Source organism: Diplotaxodon limnothrissa, linkage group LG6, assembly GCF_057381915.1.
Source record: "Diplotaxodon limnothrissa isolate DT_005_m linkage group LG6, D_limnothrissa_male_GT1.1, whole genome shotgun sequence".
NCBI classification, from domain to species: domain Eukaryota; kingdom Metazoa; phylum Chordata; class Actinopteri; order Cichliformes; family Cichlidae; genus Diplotaxodon; species Diplotaxodon limnothrissa.
The window spans coordinates 36,385,242-36,403,901 of NC_140601.1; the positions used below are offsets into that span (position 1 = coordinate 36,385,242).

Consider the following 18,660-nt stretch of genomic DNA (forward strand, 5'->3'; position numbering starts at 1 on the left):
ATGTTCATGGGGCAAATGCCCCATTTATTTTCATCTACACAAAATCAGCATTGTGGATCAAAGGCACATTTGGTGTAATATCAAGTATATTTTCTGCATCATACTAAACATCCAGTTTACTCCCATGTTATAATCTTACATATAAATACAGTCACATAAAATTGTATATACGCACATACAGATAACAAACAGCAGAATTAACAGAGAAATACAGCATTTATGAAACAAGCTGATTGATTAGCAGTTCTGTAGTGTCAGGTTCCATCTGTGTGTGTGTGTGTGTGTGTGTGTGTGTGTGTGTGTGTGTGTGTGTGTGTGTGTGTGTGTGTGTGTGTCCTTTAGAAAAAACCCGACCTGGCACACTATACGTGTGAATGTAACCATATTTCAGTTTGTGATACTCCTGTGTTGACCTCCATCCTGTCGTCTTGCTTATTCACACACTCAGAGTGAGAACAGATGATCATGTGTGCTATCCTGTTGCTGGCTAGATTGTGGTGGCCGTCTGGGTGTGGAAGATGGCACATTGAGAATCGTCTGGCTGCTGTAGTCTGCCGCCTTCGCCCGATCCTCCAGGAACTTATCAAACTCTGAAATGGTGACACGTATAATTTAATATTTGTGTGTGTCTGAAAATATTATCATTACTCAAAAGAAGCGACAGGACCAGACATACCTTCACTGGAAACTCCCTCGCAAACTGAAGACTGCTCTTCCGGCTTTTTCGTAGACAAAGAATAAAGATTATGTCATGCTATTATCACCCTGATCTATCTATCTATCTATTCACACACATGTGTTCTCTTACCACATCAGAAGATAACCATTTGTCAATATCATTCTGCATAGAGTTTGTCGCTGGCGGAATCTAAAAGAAATTAAATGACCCTGAGTTTTATTTATTCGTAATATTAAAACAGGGATATTACTCCAAACAAAATCCAGCTGCATCTTACTGTTGCTGTACTCCCTCCTCCTGTGACCTGCAGCCTGGTATCAAGAGCTCCAGCCAGGCCCTCTACAGTTCCTGGATCTTCATACCTAACACTGAACACACACAACCACACACAGATCAGGCATATACAGCACATAAAAACACTCAGACACTTTGTTAGGTACACCTGTTCAACTGCTCGTTATTGTAAATGTCTAATCAGCCAATCACAGAGCAGCAACTCACTGCATTTACGCGCGTAGACAAGTAGGCTGAAGTTCAAACCAAGCATCAGAACAGTGGAGAAAGGGGAGTTAAGTGACTTTAAGCAATGCATGGCTGTTGGTACCAGATGGGTTCCTCTAAGTCAGGGATGGGCAATTCCAGGCCTCGAGGGCCGGTGTCCTGCAGGTTTTAGATATCACTCTGGGTCAGCACACCTGAATCAAATGATTAGTCCATTACCAGGCTTCTGGAGAACTGCGAGACATGTTGAGGAGGTCATTTAGCCATTTGAATCAGCTGTCCTGGATCAAGGACACATCTAAAACCTGCAGGACACCTGCCCTCCAGGCCTGGAGTTGCCCACCCCTGCTCTAAGTCAAGGGTTTCAAACTCGCGGCCCAGGGGCCACTTGTGGCCCACGTCACCCCAGAGTTTTTGTCTTGCTCGTATCATTTTATTTTGTTGTATTTATCCGCGACACCTTGAAGGCTGGTCCATGAAGATATTGTGTGACATTAAACTGGTCCGTGGTGCAAAAAAGGTTGGGGACTGCTGCTCTAAATCATTTACTAGTTGTTAAATATAAATGGTGATGACAAGGTCGCTTGGATTTCTTATTGGAAAGGTCTTTGTTAAAGGCTCTGTGTTTCTAATAAAGCGTATTTGCTTACAACTGTCCAAAATTCAAAACTTAGCTTAATGTTAAGAAATGAAACACAGCTCTGATAGGAAGATTGTAATTGTCAGGGCCTTAAGGTATTGTTTTGATAAGTATAAATGTGATTCATTATCTAGAACATTAATAAATCGACTTGTTATCAGTGGCATGCAGATCCCTAACATATAAAACGCATAGATGATATCATTTATATCCATCATAAGTAAGTAACACTCACCTTTTCCTCTGGTCAGCCAGAGAGCTGCCTCTGGTTTGCGCAAACATGTCAAATTCCTCCTCTTCATCTGCAATGCAGAAGTCCTCATTTTATTTACTTTGTTATCTAATTGCTGTTAATTAAAATTGTGGTATAACTTTAGAGAAAAACAAAATTGTATTAAATTTGACCATGTTTTCAAAAACATATATTTAAAATGTTAAGCAGAAGTAGCATAGAAGTTACAGCAGTTACAGAAGAGAAGTTCCTATAACCATTGTTGTTGCCATTCATCACATGAGGTGACACCGGTCAACATGGAGCTTATGCATTTTTAAACATTCCCTTGTGACGTTCAGCCACAGCATCCTGTTTTTACCAATCATAAGACAAATGCTACGGCTGAATAATCAATTTTGCTCAAGGAGCACAATTACCCAGAGGCTTCTATAGAGCTGCTATTAAAAGATCTGCTCGGAAACTGTAAACACTAAAAAAGGTGATTCAGCACTTCCTGTATTACTTCTATTCAATATTATCTCCTTTTCTTTATGAAAGGAAAGGAGATAATGCTCTCCCAAAATTCTTTCAGCGACACACTATCCAACAGTTCCCCAAAACAATAACAATGCAGATTATTATGCAGAATATTATGTAAGTGTTCATTGTTAGGATGTTTATCATTTCATATCACAACCTGATGATATGTTATGAAACTTCACCAACAGGCTTTGTTTAACCCACAGGAAGTAAGATCTGCTTCTTATGAAGTTAACGCCTTGCCTAAGGAACACAAATTTATATACACTATTTAAAAGGAAGCTCTTTGAATTAAGATCCTAAAACTAATTGTAATCATGATCACAGGGATTTTCAGATTTGCAATATTTTAGTTTGCATTAATTATGTTCATTGCTTTCTTCTGAGCTTGGGGAAAAAACATCTGGAGTACTTTAAGTTTCATAAAGAGGTTCCACCTTTCACCTACTCCAACCCTTCACTTTTCACATCAACTCAGTGGATAGAAACATAGAGGAGCTATCTCAACAAGACAAGGCTCAGCTGTACATCTGCATCTAAAGGATAAAGGTCACTTTTTCAAAGATGCCAATGTTTACATTTGGACCAAGAAGACAGATGGTTTGAAAGAGGAGCAAAAGACGCCCTCTATGTCCACTGTGAACGAGCATGGGGTGGTTTATGACACCAACTGTCATCCACTTACAATGAAATCATGAAATCCCTTCCCAGATGGCTCAACTTCCATGCACGTCTTGTGTCAGGTGACGTCAATAGACCACATGATAGCGTAAGGCAACGTCTCACAATGGTTTCACCCGAAACCTCCGGTGATAATGACCCACGCCTTTTTTCACACCTTGGTTCATGTGATAATGATTGATAGTGGGTTAACGACCCTCCTACGGGACAACCCCAACTAGGATATCAATACCTGGGACTCTCCACCTCCACCTCAGTTTTATTACTGAAGAAGCGTCTTGGATGAGAGGTGAAACATCTTTACAGTTTTTTTAAAAAGTCCAGTTGCTTTTGTTCCAAGCTCCTGGGAATGCCATGACCTGGACGTCTAAGAAACTACACAGACAGATGTCCATTGCTGTATTTCTAGTCTTTAGATTGATAATTAATTAAATTGACTTCAGTCACAGGAAGCCTCAGTAAAACAAGGGTTATACTGGAACATCTCTCCAGCAGAAAGAGAAGTGATATATGAATAAGATCAGCAACTAGTGTGAGAACCATTTGATTTCACTTTAAACTCAATTTACTCCCTTTTCTTTAAAATTCAAACTTTGGTAACGAAGTCACATTTGTCACTGGTTGTTTTTGTAAAAACATACAGGGAAAAGTAACCAAAATGCCCTTTTTTGAATTGTAGTTTCACTATGTCAGAAGCGCCTAAATGTGTGAATGTAATCAGAGTCTTCAAGCAACTTAAAGAAGTCCAGACGCTTTTCTTTGCAAGCTCCTTTGACTAAGTATCATAGTTCCCATTTTCTAAGTGGTTGTTTTCCCAACAACTTCAAAGAAACGTGATGAGGAAAAGACAGTGTTTTTTGAACTGAACCGTAAAGAAGCTCAAAGTTACTCAAAGTTTACTGACTGTGATTGGCTGATTGCTGCTGATTGGTACTGGTGCTGGCGGCTGGTTGGCTGGTTGTTGAAATGACAGCTGGTTGTCTGACAGTGGAAGGCTCAGAACTGAGGTTGATAAGGTTTGTTGAAGAGCTCTGAAAAGTGGGTGAGAGCTTATACTCATTGCTTAAATGACAGTTTACTATTTTCAGACACACGGTGCAGCACGCGTCATGTTAAAGAAAATTAAACAAGAGGATCTTTTACCTGTTGTGTATTAGCAATCTGTGCCTTGTTCAATCTGTCAAACCTAAAAAACAATGCAGCACACTTTTGAGCACACTGTGGTTGCATCTCAACACTGCCTTACAAATAAAATCTGAAACATGCACCTCTCATAGCGAATGAAGGCGTTGTTGAGGTCATCATTGACCACGAGCAGCTCTTCAATAAATCCTTCATCCAGCAGCTGAGGGATGAGCTCCACCACCCGAGTCTGCATGCTCTTACAGACAGAGAAAAGCTGCTGCTTGGACAGAGGAGGAAAGAAAAATCTAATTATTTTGTCCCCAAATGACAGAGTGATTTTAAATAGATAATTTTCAGTCATTGGTATTATTCTGCTACATCAAAAATTACTTTCATGTTTTGTTTTCATCCTGATTTTAATCCATTGACAACAACACGAGTCATGCTCTAAACTTAGATAACACTAAAGGCAACGGTTTTACAGGCGGCATGAGACATCAAAGCAAACGTGCACTTCAGTAAAAACAAAATAATAAAGCTAAACATTAATTTAGATTCAGACTGGTGACGTTAAAGAATGGAAAACAATCACTCTAAAACCTGAAACACCTCTGAAACCTTTCAGTCAGTGTTGGTAATCTAATGTGGTCTCGTCACAACAGAAACTAAACTATGTGAAATAATATACAAAAACATTTTATGTTTGTCTTTTTTCACAAATAATGTCTTACAGTGGACAGGACTGATTGAAATGTGGATACTGTTATCTGTGACCTAAAAGTAAATGTAGAAAAGGGGCATAAAAGTGGGGCTCTCCAACACCTCCCCGGCCACTCAACACACACTTGACTGCCTCTTGGAGGAACACCCAGTTCATCATCACCATAAGCTTTTGAGTAGGCACGGTCAGGATCCTGTTTCTTGACTTTTCCAGTGCCTTTAATACCATCCGGCCCTGTATGCTTCAAGAAAAACTGAACAGGATGGAGGTGGACCCCTGCCTGGTGGCTTGGATCTCCGACTACCTCACCGACAGACCACAGTACGTCAGGCTGAAGGACATCACGTCTGACACTGTGGTCAGCAGCACAGGAGCACCACAGGGAACTGTGCTGTCCCCTCTTCTCTTCACCCTGTACACCTCTGACTTCTGCTACAACTCTGAATTATGCCATATTCAGAAGTTTGCAGACGACACAGCCATCATGGGGTGTATCTGGGATGATCAGGAAGAGGAGTACAGAAGTCTGGTGAGGAACTTTGTCGCATGGAATCACACAAACCACCTGCAACTCAACACCTCAAAGACTAAGGAACTGGTTGTGGACTTCGGGAAGTCTAGAGCAGGTCCACTGCCGGTTCAGATAGAGGGGGAGGAGGTGGAGGTGGTCAACAAGTACAAGTACCTCGGGCTGTGGGTGGACAATAAACTGGACTGGTCATGCAACACAGAGCACCTGTATAAAAAAGCCCAAAGCCGACTGTACTTCCTCAGGAGGCTGAGGTCTTTTAACATCTGCAGGAAGCTCCTGAGGATGTTTTACCAGTCGGTGGTTGCTGGAGTACTTTTCTATGCTGTGGTGTGCTGGGGGAGCAGCACAGCAAAGAAGGACTCATCCAGGCTGGAGAAACTGATCAGGAGGGCTAGCTCTGTGGTCGGCATGAAGCTGGACACTCTGGTGACAGTGGCAGAGAAAAGGACATTAAAGAAACTGATGGACATTATGAACAATGCCGGGCATCCTCTGCACACGGCCATTAACAACCAGAAGAGTCTGTTCAGTGACAGGTTGCTTCTCCCAAAGACAAGAACTAACAGACTTAAAAACTCCTTTGTCCCACACGCCATCAGACTGTTTAACTCCTCTCTGGAGGGGAGAGGGAGGGGAAACAGGAGGACAAAGGAGGGGGGAACAACTAAGCTGTAGTGCCTCTTCACCTCACTGTGCAATACCTTTTGTGCAATACTTTTTGTAAATAGTCAACGGTGCAATAGACTCAATACTTGAAATGTGCAATTCACTTGTATTTTTATTTTTATTCCTATTTATTCTATTTATCCCCTTCGTATATTTTATTTATATTGTCTCTGTATTTATATATATGTGTGTGTGTATAACTCTTTAACTTCTGTCGGTGCTGTGCTTTTTTGGAAATCGAATTTCCCAGAGGAACCCACCCGAGGGATTAATAAAGTTCTATCTAATCTAATCTCTCTAGTGCAACTGCCTTTCAGCAATTAGCAATATCACCAGAGTCTATAATGCGGGGGTCATGGTGCCCAGGTCCATGCCTTTGTCCCCCACACATTTCAAAATGCATCCAACCTCAAAGCCAATCTCTGTGGGCCCATTTGAGCTGTGAATGGCTGGGCCCCACGGCTTAAGGCTAGGCCACTGGACACTCAGCAGTAAGCTTCCCATCCAATTTGGCTCAAGGAGTGGCCAAAGTGATAGCTCAGTAGGTAGAGTGGTGGCCCCATGATCGGAAGGTCGGGGGTTTGGATTCCCCGAGGTACCCCCGAGCAAGGTACTGTCCCTACACACTGCTCCCCGAGTGCTAGATTGGTGGCTGCCCACTGCTTCACTGAGTGAATGGGTTAAACACAGAGAGGAATTTCCCCACAGGAATCAATAAAGCATACATCATTACAACGTTAAAGTGGTGGAGCTCAGAAGTTATGCTCCTAGGATCACAGTAGCAGAGAAACCCCTCAACCACATTAAGGTGACAATTCTTTGTGTCAAAAAGGAATTGTGTGGTTCAGCATATGATAAGGCTGCTTCCTGAACACTCTCCTTTAGAGGCTTTTCAGTCTCACCCAGGTAGTGCAGACTGAGAACTTATTCCCAGCAGGGATTAGAAAATGTTCCTAAGGAATAGGATATTTTGCAATTTCCTTCTTAGCTTTTTGACACTGCAATTCGACTTTGGATAAGTGGCTGAAAATAAATGGATGGATGAAATACCACAAATGTACAACAATAGAACATTGTAAGGAAACTATATGGTGCATTGATTTTAGAACACAATTTAGGTCCTTAAACTGGCAACAGCAAATACACTATATTCACAGTCCACAGCTCCTAAAGGCACTTCTGACACACACACACACACACACACACACACACACACACACACACACACACACACACACACACACACACACACACACACACACACACACACACACACACACAGACCTGTAGCAGCTGTGTATCATCTGGCTGGCTTTGTCCAGGGAGTAGCTCATTTAGCATTTCAGACATCACTTTGAGATTTCCTCTCACCAAATCGAGCTCACTTCGCAGCTTCTGCTCCTAGATTAGAGAAAAATACAAAAAGCAGTCAAACACTGCTAGAAAGGCCACAGTGATGCATTAATGTTACATGAAAATAAGATAAGCCATTTTCAGATACAGAAACAGTCTATATACAATGAGAGGTATTTTTGGTCAGTGGAACCTGTTCTGCAGTAAGTGAGACTGGTCCTTCACTGGGCTGAAATGAAGGTGATGTATTCTGACTGGAAATACTTGAAGCAGCTTCCAGTTGTGACTCATTTGTAGGAGCAGTGACAGGGGGCATCTCAGCGGTTCCATTTTCTGGGGTGCTCTGCAAGATTTGTCAGAGAGGTACGGTACAATAACTATCCAAACATTCAAGTGGTCTTTTGTTTTTTCACTGGAAGATAGTCTCACCCTATTTGGTGTGTGGATGGGGGACAGAGCATCCAGGTCTGTCATGGGGAACTCCAGACCTCGTCTTCTTAGGTCATCGTATACATGTACCACCCCCACCAGGGAGGAAGAGCTTCGAAATGCATCAGCCCATGACTGAAGATGAAAGAGAGCATGTAACAGATTGTAAAGAGATGACTGACCCCTAAATCTGCATCCAGTGGCACATAGAACGACACATAAAAGGCAACATGCAGAGAACAGAAGTGTACTGTCCTAGAGCATTTCTAAGCCTGAGACTATGTTAATGTTAGCGGTCTTTGTTTATGATTACCCACAAGAACTCTGACCATGTAGCAGAGGAATGTACATATCAATGTAGACACCTGGATTGTGAGCATTAAAAATAACACTGTTACACATTTCCATAGACATAACAGAGTCTGTGAGACTGATTCCAGCCTCACAATGTAAATTAAAAAAGCGATTCTGTTAGGTTGTCTAATTTGAATTGACTAATAAATTAAACAGTGGCAATTGATTTTTTTTTATACAAATCATCTTAAGCTAAAGCTCTAGTGCCAGGATGTCAAACTCATTTTACATGGAGGACCACATACAGCCTATTTTGATCTTGAGTAATATCCTCTGTAATATCTTTATAATTGAGCGATTTGTATATAATAGTGCTATTCCTTAAATTTTTAAACTTTGCAATATATTGTATTATTTAATTAGTTCAGTCTGTTGGGATTATTAAAATATCCTGATTCTGATTAAATACTTTGGTGTAGTATAAGTGGTTGTGGGGGTGTTGGGGTTGTAAAGCTTCAAAAAAAGTCAAAAAAATTGATGCCCTCCTTTAAATTTTCCAAAGCCATCCAGCAGGCCGGATTTGAGTCTTTGCTGGGCCGATTCTGCCCCTCAGGCTGTAGGGTTTGACACCACTGCACTTGTGCACAAACACTCGGTCATGTACATACCTGTATGAGGCTGAGGACCCTGTCATGGAGGATAGTGGGTGGGTTATTTTTGGGCAGAATAGAACGAACCAAAACCCCCTCAACAAACTCCTGTGAGGCAACCAAAACGTGGAAACGATGGCCACAGTTCTTCACACACGTCTCCAGAACCTATATGAGAGTGAGAAAAAATCAACACAACACGTAACATATAAAAAAAAAAAAGTGATTTTAGCTGCACCAAAATGAAAATCTATCTCTCTCTAGCATGACGTCAATGGGTTAACTAAGACCCGAGTTAACTGAGCTACTTGCACAAGTAAACACAGAAATCATCTCCTCTTGGATAACAGCCAACCAGGACAAAGATCATTTTGACCTGCAAAATATTCCTCTCACATCTGACAGGCCATGACAGAACAAATAACACAAAAAGAAAAACATACAATCTTTGACAGACAATTACTCACAGTGAGAGCAAACATAATCTCTCTGAAGTTCTTGTTTCCTACTATTCTCTTCTTAATGGCTTTAACTGCATCTCTCGGCCTGGGGAAAAGCATCACATGATGTTTGTTTACTTATCCATACTAAAGTTTAAAAATTTAAATATGCAACATAAGTCATTAACAAAAGACTGTAGATTATTAAATTTAAAATGGGTTTTCTCTGGCAAAACTATATATAACAACTTATTTTGTAATGGAGAATTTAGATATTTTCTTTTGCTGCTTTAACCTGTTTTTTCAACATGAGTGCAAAGAAAATGCACATGCTAGTGTTTACTTCTCCACAGTTTATCTAGTGGACATAACTATATATATAGTTATTTATAGTGGACAAATAACTAAATATATGAAATAAGTACATGTTTGAAAATTATTTGCATATTTATGCATAATTTCACAGTTTCATGGTCATATCTGTTAGCTAATTTTTTAATCTGTAAATTGTAAATCTTCAGTTCAGTCGCACTTATATTAATTGAAGTGTGTACTTCCATTGGCATGGTGAAAATTGATTTTTTTTCCTACTATCTGCTACCACAAGTATTTATGCAGTGACAAAAACCTTTAACACTGACAACATAAAATGTTAAAATCTTTCCTCCTTTAAAATCTCACAAAAGCTTTAAAACATGTTTTGGGTGTGCCCCGCCTCATGCCACATGGCAGCTGGGATGAGCTCAACAATACCCCATTAGCCTTTTACAGCTGAGGGGTAAAAACTAGCAAAACAAAAAATATAACTGTCTTAACTGGGACAGGTAACCTACACTTTTAACCCTATTAATCTGTTCTGTCTCTTCTGAATTAACTACTTTCAATTCCGTTTCATTAATTTTATTTCTATGGCCCAGTCTTCTTAAGGTGTTTGATATTGGAAGGTAATGAGCCTATAATACAACAATTAAACTATCCACCGTGAGTACCTCATGACAGTGGGGAGGAAAAAGTCCCTTACAACAGGAAACCTTCTGAAAAACATGTGTCAAGAGAGGCTTTCTCAGCAGAAAACATGCGTAATTAACTAGAAGACAGTGTTAGACGTAAGTAGGTCAATGGTGACAACCAGCACTGAAAGTAGCAACAAACCCATAAAGGAAGTGACACAGTGATGCAAAAGCAAAACATGGAAACATGCTTACATAACTTGCCTTAGCTATTTATCTCTTAAAGTTATTAAAAAACAAATTTAAACTTTTTATTAGTTTGTGTCATTTATTATTACTAATACTATTATAAACAAAGCTAAAATGTTATATAGTGAGCATGTGTAATAACAAGTTTGACTTCGATGTGACTTGTGCAGAGAAAACAAGAAATAAGGAATTAATAGAACTGTTGTCTCTTCCTGCATGTGTGCTTCACTGACAGACCAAAAATACCCCAACACAACAAATAACATCATCCCTACCCTTCGTCTGTCTCATTGATGATGTCACAGATCTCCATGTTGAGCCCCCAGTCTTCCGATTGTAGTGATCCATTGGTCGCTTGCTCTGTCAAAAGTAAGGGAATGAGATCAAACTACATTTAATATGATAATACTGAAATTGGAATATTTGGAAAATCACAGTAAACAGAAGACTTCCCCCTTCTTTCATGACATCGACATAACACAACACATTTAAGGGTTCAATATTTCTGTTTCACAGACCAGACTTGAAGGTCTACTTATCATAATGCAAAAGACAAAAATGTGAACCAATGGTCTATATTTATAAAAGAAAGGTCACCATGTGATCATTTTATGCTCTGCTTTCACGAGGAGGGTTTAAAAAAATGATCAGTTACAATGGGAAACAGTTTACACATTTGCATACCGTAGTGTTCATTATGCTAGGAATTAAATAGCAACAGCACAGATTAAACCAGGGTTAACTGATTTTTTATGTTTTGGGAAACATACAGTAAAATCGATATCGTTTAAGCAGACTGATACCTTATTAACACACTTATTAACACTTCATAAATACACATGCTAAATATACCTCTGTGTCTACCAGGTCATTACCAAGTGTGTGTCTGTCTGCTGTTTAGTGCTGACTAGGTTGAGTTGGTTTTGGAGCTTTTAGTAGAAAAAAAGGCAAAAAGGTGAAGATGTGACAGATAAAATCCTACATGAGACACTATGTGCATGCCACAGAGACATCCCATTCACTGTTCACATAAAATTACTGATTAGTACCATTCATTAAGGACAGTAATAGTTACAGAATGAATAAAATATGGAACTTCATGAGAACACTAAAAAAAGCACAGCTAAAAGCTGCACAGAGATATGAGAACTTTTTGTCTGTTTTAAAAATAACCCCTGACAGCTTATTTAGTTATGCTTCTCTAACTCTTTGCCTTCTCAAGCCGTTAACGAAGACAACACTGGTGAGAACCTCAAAATATGTAACTGCTTTCAGATAAAAATCCTCAGTGTAATGTTGCCTGACTAGACTTCATTAATGTAGTTGAGCTACACATGATTCTTAAAAGTCAGACATGCATGACAGTCAGTTTTACAACACGGGCAGGAGTCTTGCCAAAATACGTATCCGCCCATCCAGCTACCCATTATAAGATAGCTAAACGTCAGGGTTTATAATTCAAATAAATTCATTTAACTCTAAGGTAAACAGCTGCCGCATGCATATTAAAGCTGGTTAACCACAATACACAAAAGTAGCCTGAAAAAAGACATTACATCCACTGACAACATCCTCATCAGTGGATGTAATGATGCAAACACGAGAGAGCTGTGCGTTTGTTTGTGTGTTGACTAAGCAGGTGCAGCATTAAACATGAAAAGTGAAGAATAGTTCTTACAAAGCAATACAATGTCTGACAGACCGACCACTTTAAATTCCAGGGTAAGATAAAAAAAAAATGTTGTGTTTTCTTTAAAGTAATTTTTCCTATAAATTGACAGAAAATTTTAAATATGGGTCATATTCTTTTACCAAAAGGTCCCACCCTTTTTTAACCCAACAAAAAACTTAAAATATAATAACACTTTCTTGATAAACGTTTCAGTAACTCATTATTTGTAGCATTGAGCTGATTAGAAAGGTTTCCCCTAAAATCCTGCATCCTCCAAACTATTTTGCAATCAAAGCCTGCTTTTTTTCCCCACTCCACCCTACACGGGCTCTTCATAAGTCTCTAAATCTCCTTCATTCCTTTCCAAAACTCCCCACACTCCCCGATCCCATTTACTCCATTTCCCTCCTCACCCCTTCCCTCCCACTCTCTTTCCCCAGCTCCCTTCCACTTCATGTGACTGTCAGCTGATTCTGCTCTCATTTGCCTCAGAAGTAGCTGACATTTATATGTGAGAAAGTGAGTGGAGGAGATAAGAGGAAGGAAGGCATGAGATGGGTGTGTGACATTTTCTTAATACCGATGACTGTCCTGATGTTACACATCTTTGCAGGCATCTGCACTTGCAGTGGATTGTGGGAGCTTTTAGTGGCTGGATAAAGAGAACTATCCCAGTGCCATTACGAGCAAATGGCAGATGCTTCATAAGATGTGTGACGGCACACACTTGTTGACACTTAGGCATAGTGTGAAACTGTAACACATCAGTGATTAAGGAAGTGAGAAGGAACGCCAAGCGGCTTCCGGATTCGCCAAGTGAATTGCCACTCAATTTATATCGACCAATCACGTGGAAGAATCAAGGGAATTAATCCCGCCTCTCCTGCGTCATTGACTGTAAAAACTATCTTATTTTTCCTGGCAAATTTGGAGTTGATTAATAAATAGAATAAAATGCGAAAACCGGAAGTAAACAGGTTTGTCGCCACTGTCACGTGTTAGCGGAGTTTTTAAAAGCAAAACGGAAAATATACAAATGGAAGCAAACTGAACCGACTTGAACACCACTCTGAGCGGTTTTAAAAAGCAGCTGCTTACCGATTCTCTGTCCGACCGGCGTTGAAAATGGGTTTCCTATGAGAAACTCCATTTTCTCCCCGAGTGAAAACATCCTCGAAAATTACAGGCGTCCGCTGCCGAAGTGAATACGTTTGCTTGTTGTGTTAGCTTTTGCTTTAAGTGTCAGCCGCTGGCTCTGAGGCTCACTCGCTCGTGGGGTCACGTGAAAACGCACGCAGCCAGGAAACAGCATCAGCGTACAGACCGACGGCTGAAGCTTCTTCACACCTCAAACACTTTCCTAAGTGAGGAAAAAGTGTAGACTTTAATCATTTAAGTAGAAGTTCGGATATCCGTGTATGTATATATATATATATATATATATATATATATATATATATATATATATATATATATATATATATATATATATATATATATATATAATCATTTCTTTTTTTGAGCTCCAGCAGATTTTCTTTGTGTACTGGCTGTGGTCAGCTGACATGTGCTGGTGCTGCTCTGAGGTTTCAGGCTCTTTGTGGACTTACACAGCTGATTTCAACAAAATGTAACCCAATATTTCACAAGCTGTCTTGGCTAATTTCCATTCCCTTTGCTGAAAGCGTACTGTTTATTCTGTCTTTATGTTAGACAATATAAAGTTGGTAGAAGAATGAATCTAAGCATAATATTGTCAACTTAAATTCAAAATTATTTCTGCTACAACTGATGTAAACCAACATTAACCATTCACAGTTACTTACTGCATATTTACCACAGTACAGCAAACTAATCTATGGGGAACAGAGCTTTCAGTCGCTCTGCTCCTCGGCTCTGGAACTCTCTTCCTCCTGCACTAAGAAATATTGACTCCCTCTCCGTATTTAAGACACAGCTCAAAACACATCTGTTTAAACTGGCTTATTCGCTTTAATGCTGATTTTATCTGTTGTCACGCTCTGTTTTGTAATTTTAACTTATTTTATGTATTTTATGACTATTGTTCCTATTATTAAAAGTTTTTTTTTTTGGAAGGTGACCTTGGGTTTCTGAAAGGCGCCCTCAAATAAAATGTATTATTATTATTATTATTAATCTGTTTATTCTGAACTAAACTGCAGAGTACTTTCATTCAACCTTTAAATACTTAAGTTAGTATACCTTAGTCACTAACAGTTTGTTTAACAATGTGAACAAAAATAACAGATATGATATATATCTAATATAACATACACACCCAATACCTGATTAATAATTAAGAAATTACATGTAAGCTTTAAATTTCCAGTTTATCAAATGCCAATGGGCAGACATTACCTTTAACTATAACTGCTTTTCTTCCTCTCCGACCCTGTCTTTCTTATATCTTTCCCCTTCTCTGAGTGACCTTATCTCTCATTCTGGGAAATACAACAGCTGTACATTTAGAAAGCAGACACAGTGTGTGACAAACTCCATAAAAAGTTTGTGTGATATTTGCTGATGTTTGTTGAGCCGTAGAAAACACAGACATTTGTGTTAAAATGTAGGAAGTAAAAGTAATAACCATCCATCCATCCATCCATCCATCCTCATCCGCTTTGTCCGCGGCCGGGTCGCGGGGGGAGCAGCCTAAGCAAAGAGGCCCAGACCTCCCTCTCCCCAGCCACCTCCTCCAGCTTATCCGGGGGAATACCAAGGCGTTCCCAGGCCAGCCGAGAGATATAATCTCTCCAGCGTGTCCTGGGTCTGCCCCGGGGCCTCCTCCCGGTGGGACATGCCTGGAACACCTCACCCAGGAGGCGCCCAGGGGCATCCTTGTCAGATGCCCGAACCACCTCAGCTGGCTCCTTTCGATGTGGAGCAGCAGCTGCTCTACTCTGAGCCCCTCCCGGATGGCCGAACTTCTCACCCTATCTCTAAGGGAGAGGCCAGCCACCCTTCGGAGGAAGCTCATTTCTGCCGCTTGTATCCGCGATCTCGTTCTTTCGGTCACTACCCACAGCTCGTGGCCATAGGTGAGGGTAGGGACGTAGATCGACCGGTAAATTGAGAGCTTCGCTTTTACACTCAGCTCCCTCTTCACCACGACAGACCGGTGCAGCGTCCGCATTACTGCAGCTGCAGCCCCAATCCGTCTGTCGATCTCCGGCTCCCTTCTCCCATCACTCGCGAACAAGACCCCAAGATACTTGAACTCCTCCACTTGGGGCAGGAACTCATCCCCGACCCGGAGTGGGCACTCCACCCTTTTCCGGCTGAGAACCATGGCCTCAGATTTGGAGGTGCTGATCCTCATTCCCGCTGCTTCACACTCGGCTGCGAACCGTTCCAGTGCGAGCTGGAGGCCCTCACCCGATGAAGCCAACAGAACCACATCATCTGCAAAAATCAGAGATGAGATTCTGAGGCCACCAAAGCGAAAGCCCTCCGCCACTTGGCTGCGCCTAGAAATCCTGTCCATAAAAATTATGAACAGAACCGGAGACAAAGGGCAGCCCTGGCGGAGCCCATCACCCACCGGGAACGAGTCCGACTTATTGCCGGCAATGCGAACCAAGCTCTTGCAACGGTTGTATAGGGATCGAATGGCCCGTAGCAATGGGCCAGACACCCCACATTCCCGCAACACCTCCCACAGGACACCCCGAGGGACACGGTCGAATGCCTTCTCCAAGTCCACAAAACACATGTAGACTGGTTGGGCAAACTCCCATGCACCCTCAAGTATCCTGGAGAGGATAAAGAGCTGGTCCAGTGTTCCGCGACCAGGACGAAAACCGCATTGTTCCTCCTGTATCCGAGGTTCGACTAACGGACGAACTCTCCTTTCCAGCACCCTGGCATAGACTTTCCCAGGGAGGCTGAGGAGTGTGATCCCCCTGTAGTTGGAACACACCCTCCGGTCCCCTTTCTTAAAGATGGGGACCACCACCCCGGTCTGCCAGTCCACAGGTACTGCCCCTGATCTCCACGCAACATTGCAGAGGCGTGTCAACCAGGACAGCCCTACAACGTCCAGAGCCTTCAGGAACTCGGGGCGGACCTCATCAACACCAGGGGCTCTGCCACCAAGGAGTTGTTTAACTGCCTCAGTGACCTCGCCCCCGGAAATTGGCGGGTCATTCCCCTCATCCCCAGACTCTGCTTCCTCCTCGGAAGACGTGTCAGTGGGATTAAGGAGGTCCTCGAAGTATTCCTTCCACCGCCTGACAATTTTCTCAGTCGACGTCAGCAGCGCTCCGCTTTCTGACAAGTAATAACTTGTCAGAAAAATAAATACTCAAGTAAAGTCAGATACCTGTAAAAGTACAGTAACAAAGTATTTAATTGTAATTTTTCTGAGCAAACATGTCTTGAGAAATGTCAAAGGAGAATGTTCAGGCTTCTTTGAGATGATAGGATGGCAAGCATGGCTCCATCCTGCCTTGGTGGTTTAATGATGTAGGCAATAGTTTCTTGGCCCCTAATACCAACAGAGCAGTGTTTAAACACAGTGTTTAAGCACTACCTACAACCTATTTAATGTTTAAGCCACATCTAATACAGCTTGCCCTCAAAAGAGTTCAATTTAGCCCACAGGATGGGTTTGCACATTGCAAAAGTTGCAAAGAAGCCACATGTGCATTTTACGCTTTCACTGTATTTTTCCATAGAGAGCTTTGTGTTGCAGGTGCAATTTAATCCAAGCCCTATGTCTGACTCGTCAGTTTTACAGCTTTCTCATTAATAAACATCACAGCCATGGCCAGTTATCCTACACCAACGTCCAATGAACTTGCTGACAGGTTTCTCTGATTTAATACAGTAATGTGTCTTTGTAATTAAATTGGCTGAATGTGGAAAAACTGAGAAGATTCAACCTGCACTTGTTTTCTCAAACCTCAGACTGACCTTAATTATTTATTTTAAATAGAATGTTAATTGAAGGTGAATATCTTAAGCACATAGTAAAACTTATTTACACCACACAATAATTTAAAGGGGGGGTTGGGGTTGAGGGGGAAACTGGTTTGTGCTATTTAAGCTACCTTGACATTCAGATCTTTGCACTGTCTGTATACAGAAACTTTTTGTCCTATATGCTTAAAAATCAAGTCACTAGTAGACATAGACTAAAGACTATATTTCTAAGTGTCATAATCTTATAATATTAATAATTTGGTTGCTTCCATCTTTTCTCAACTTTATTGCCATGTTTGTGTCTACACACTCACTAAATTCCTTGCATGCATGAACACACCAGGCCAGTAAAGACAGCGGGAAAAAAAGATCCACTAGTTCCGCCATTTATTCTATAAACCATTCGCTTAAGTTTTCTTGACTTGGAAAAAAAAAACACGTCAGGATTAGCTCTCTGTGGTCCAAAACAGGACCAAGATGCAAATTCTTTTTTAACTGTAATCCCCATCTACATGCAGTGGATATGTGCGTAACCTCTAACATACAGTGAGAAAAGCCTGGTTTGACCACTTCTCCAAAACTGCAAATGGCCCTAATCTAATGAATCTCTCACCATGAACAGGTAATACAGGTAAAACAGGAAATACAACTTTATTAAATTCATTCACTTATTTTTATGACTGTCAGTCTTGCAAACGTTGAGTTTTCAGATGTTTTGAGACTGTGTAGAACTTTGATTCAAAATCATCACCTCATCTTCATACAGTCGTTAATGCCAACTGCACCATCTGGCATTGTCAGTGTGGCTTGCATTAAAATGAAATGGGTGGGAAAAAATGAAAATGAATTGTTGGCACGGTGGTTAGCACTGTTGGCTCACAGCAAGAAGTTTCTGAGTTCAATTCTACCATCAGGCCAGGGTCTTCCTGTATGGATTTTGCATGTTTGCGCGGGTTCTCCCTGGGTACTCTGGCTTCCTCCCAGAGACATGCAGTTAGTGGGAATAGGTTAACTGGAAATTTTAAATTGTCCATAGGTGCGAATGGTTGTCCTCTTCTAAGTGTCAGCCCTGCAACAGACTGGTGACCTGTCCAGGGTGTACCCTGCCTCTCGCTCTAAGATACCTTGCATAGGCAGTAATTCATTAGTTTAAACTGAATTTTACAATATTTTACTCTAAATTGTGGTGGAGTATAAAACAAGGAATAAAAGAAATTATTCTAAAAAAGTACAAGTTCTTTATATATACTGTTACAATGGTGGATATTCATTTCACATTTTAAGTTTCAATTAATGAGGTTACTGTCTGTATAATCCCTCTGAGCAAAGGGCTCAGACTCCAGGCTGCTCTGAATGTCCCGTGTCAGCAAAAGAATCATG

At 41.0% G+C, this 18,660-nt stretch overlaps 1 protein-coding gene across 1 annotated transcript; it reads right to left on the reverse strand.

Moving 5' to 3' along the window:
• Positions 1-188: 188 nt before the first annotated feature.
• LOC146631125 (target of Myb1 membrane trafficking protein) lies at positions 189-13,591 on the reverse strand. Its single transcript, XM_085356361.1, has 15 exons — positions 13,435-13,591; positions 10,940-11,024; positions 9,493-9,571; positions 9,044-9,193; positions 8,082-8,216; positions 7,846-7,995; positions 7,584-7,700; positions 4,524-4,657; positions 4,399-4,441; positions 4,160-4,286; positions 2,056-2,122; positions 957-1,047; positions 809-868; positions 677-719; positions 189-590 (listed from the first exon to the last, which is right to left on the reverse strand). The coding sequence occupies exons 1-15, from the start codon at positions 13,505-13,507 to the stop codon at positions 445-447; spliced, it is 1,500 nt and encodes a 499-aa protein (XP_085212487.1). The 5' UTR covers positions 13,508-13,591; the 3' UTR covers positions 189-444.
• Between the last annotated feature and the right edge of the window lie 5,069 nt (positions 13,592-18,660).

What these genes read in the sequence shown, in the direction of transcription:
- LOC146631125 (XM_085356361.1), bottom strand. Translation starts at nt 13,507, where the DNA reads ATGTTTTCACTCGGGGAGAAAATGGAGTTTCTCATAGGAAACCCATTT. An exon ending in ATCAATGAGACAGACGAAGG is followed by an intron (nt 9,572 to 10,939) that starts GTAGGGATGATG and finishes GCTTTTCCCCAG; the next exon opens with GCCGAGAGATGCAGTTAAAG. An exon ending in AGATTGCTAATACACAACAG is followed by an intron (nt 4,287 to 4,398) that starts GTAAAAGATCCT and finishes CCCACTTTTCAG; the next exon opens with AGCTCTTCAACAAACCTTAT.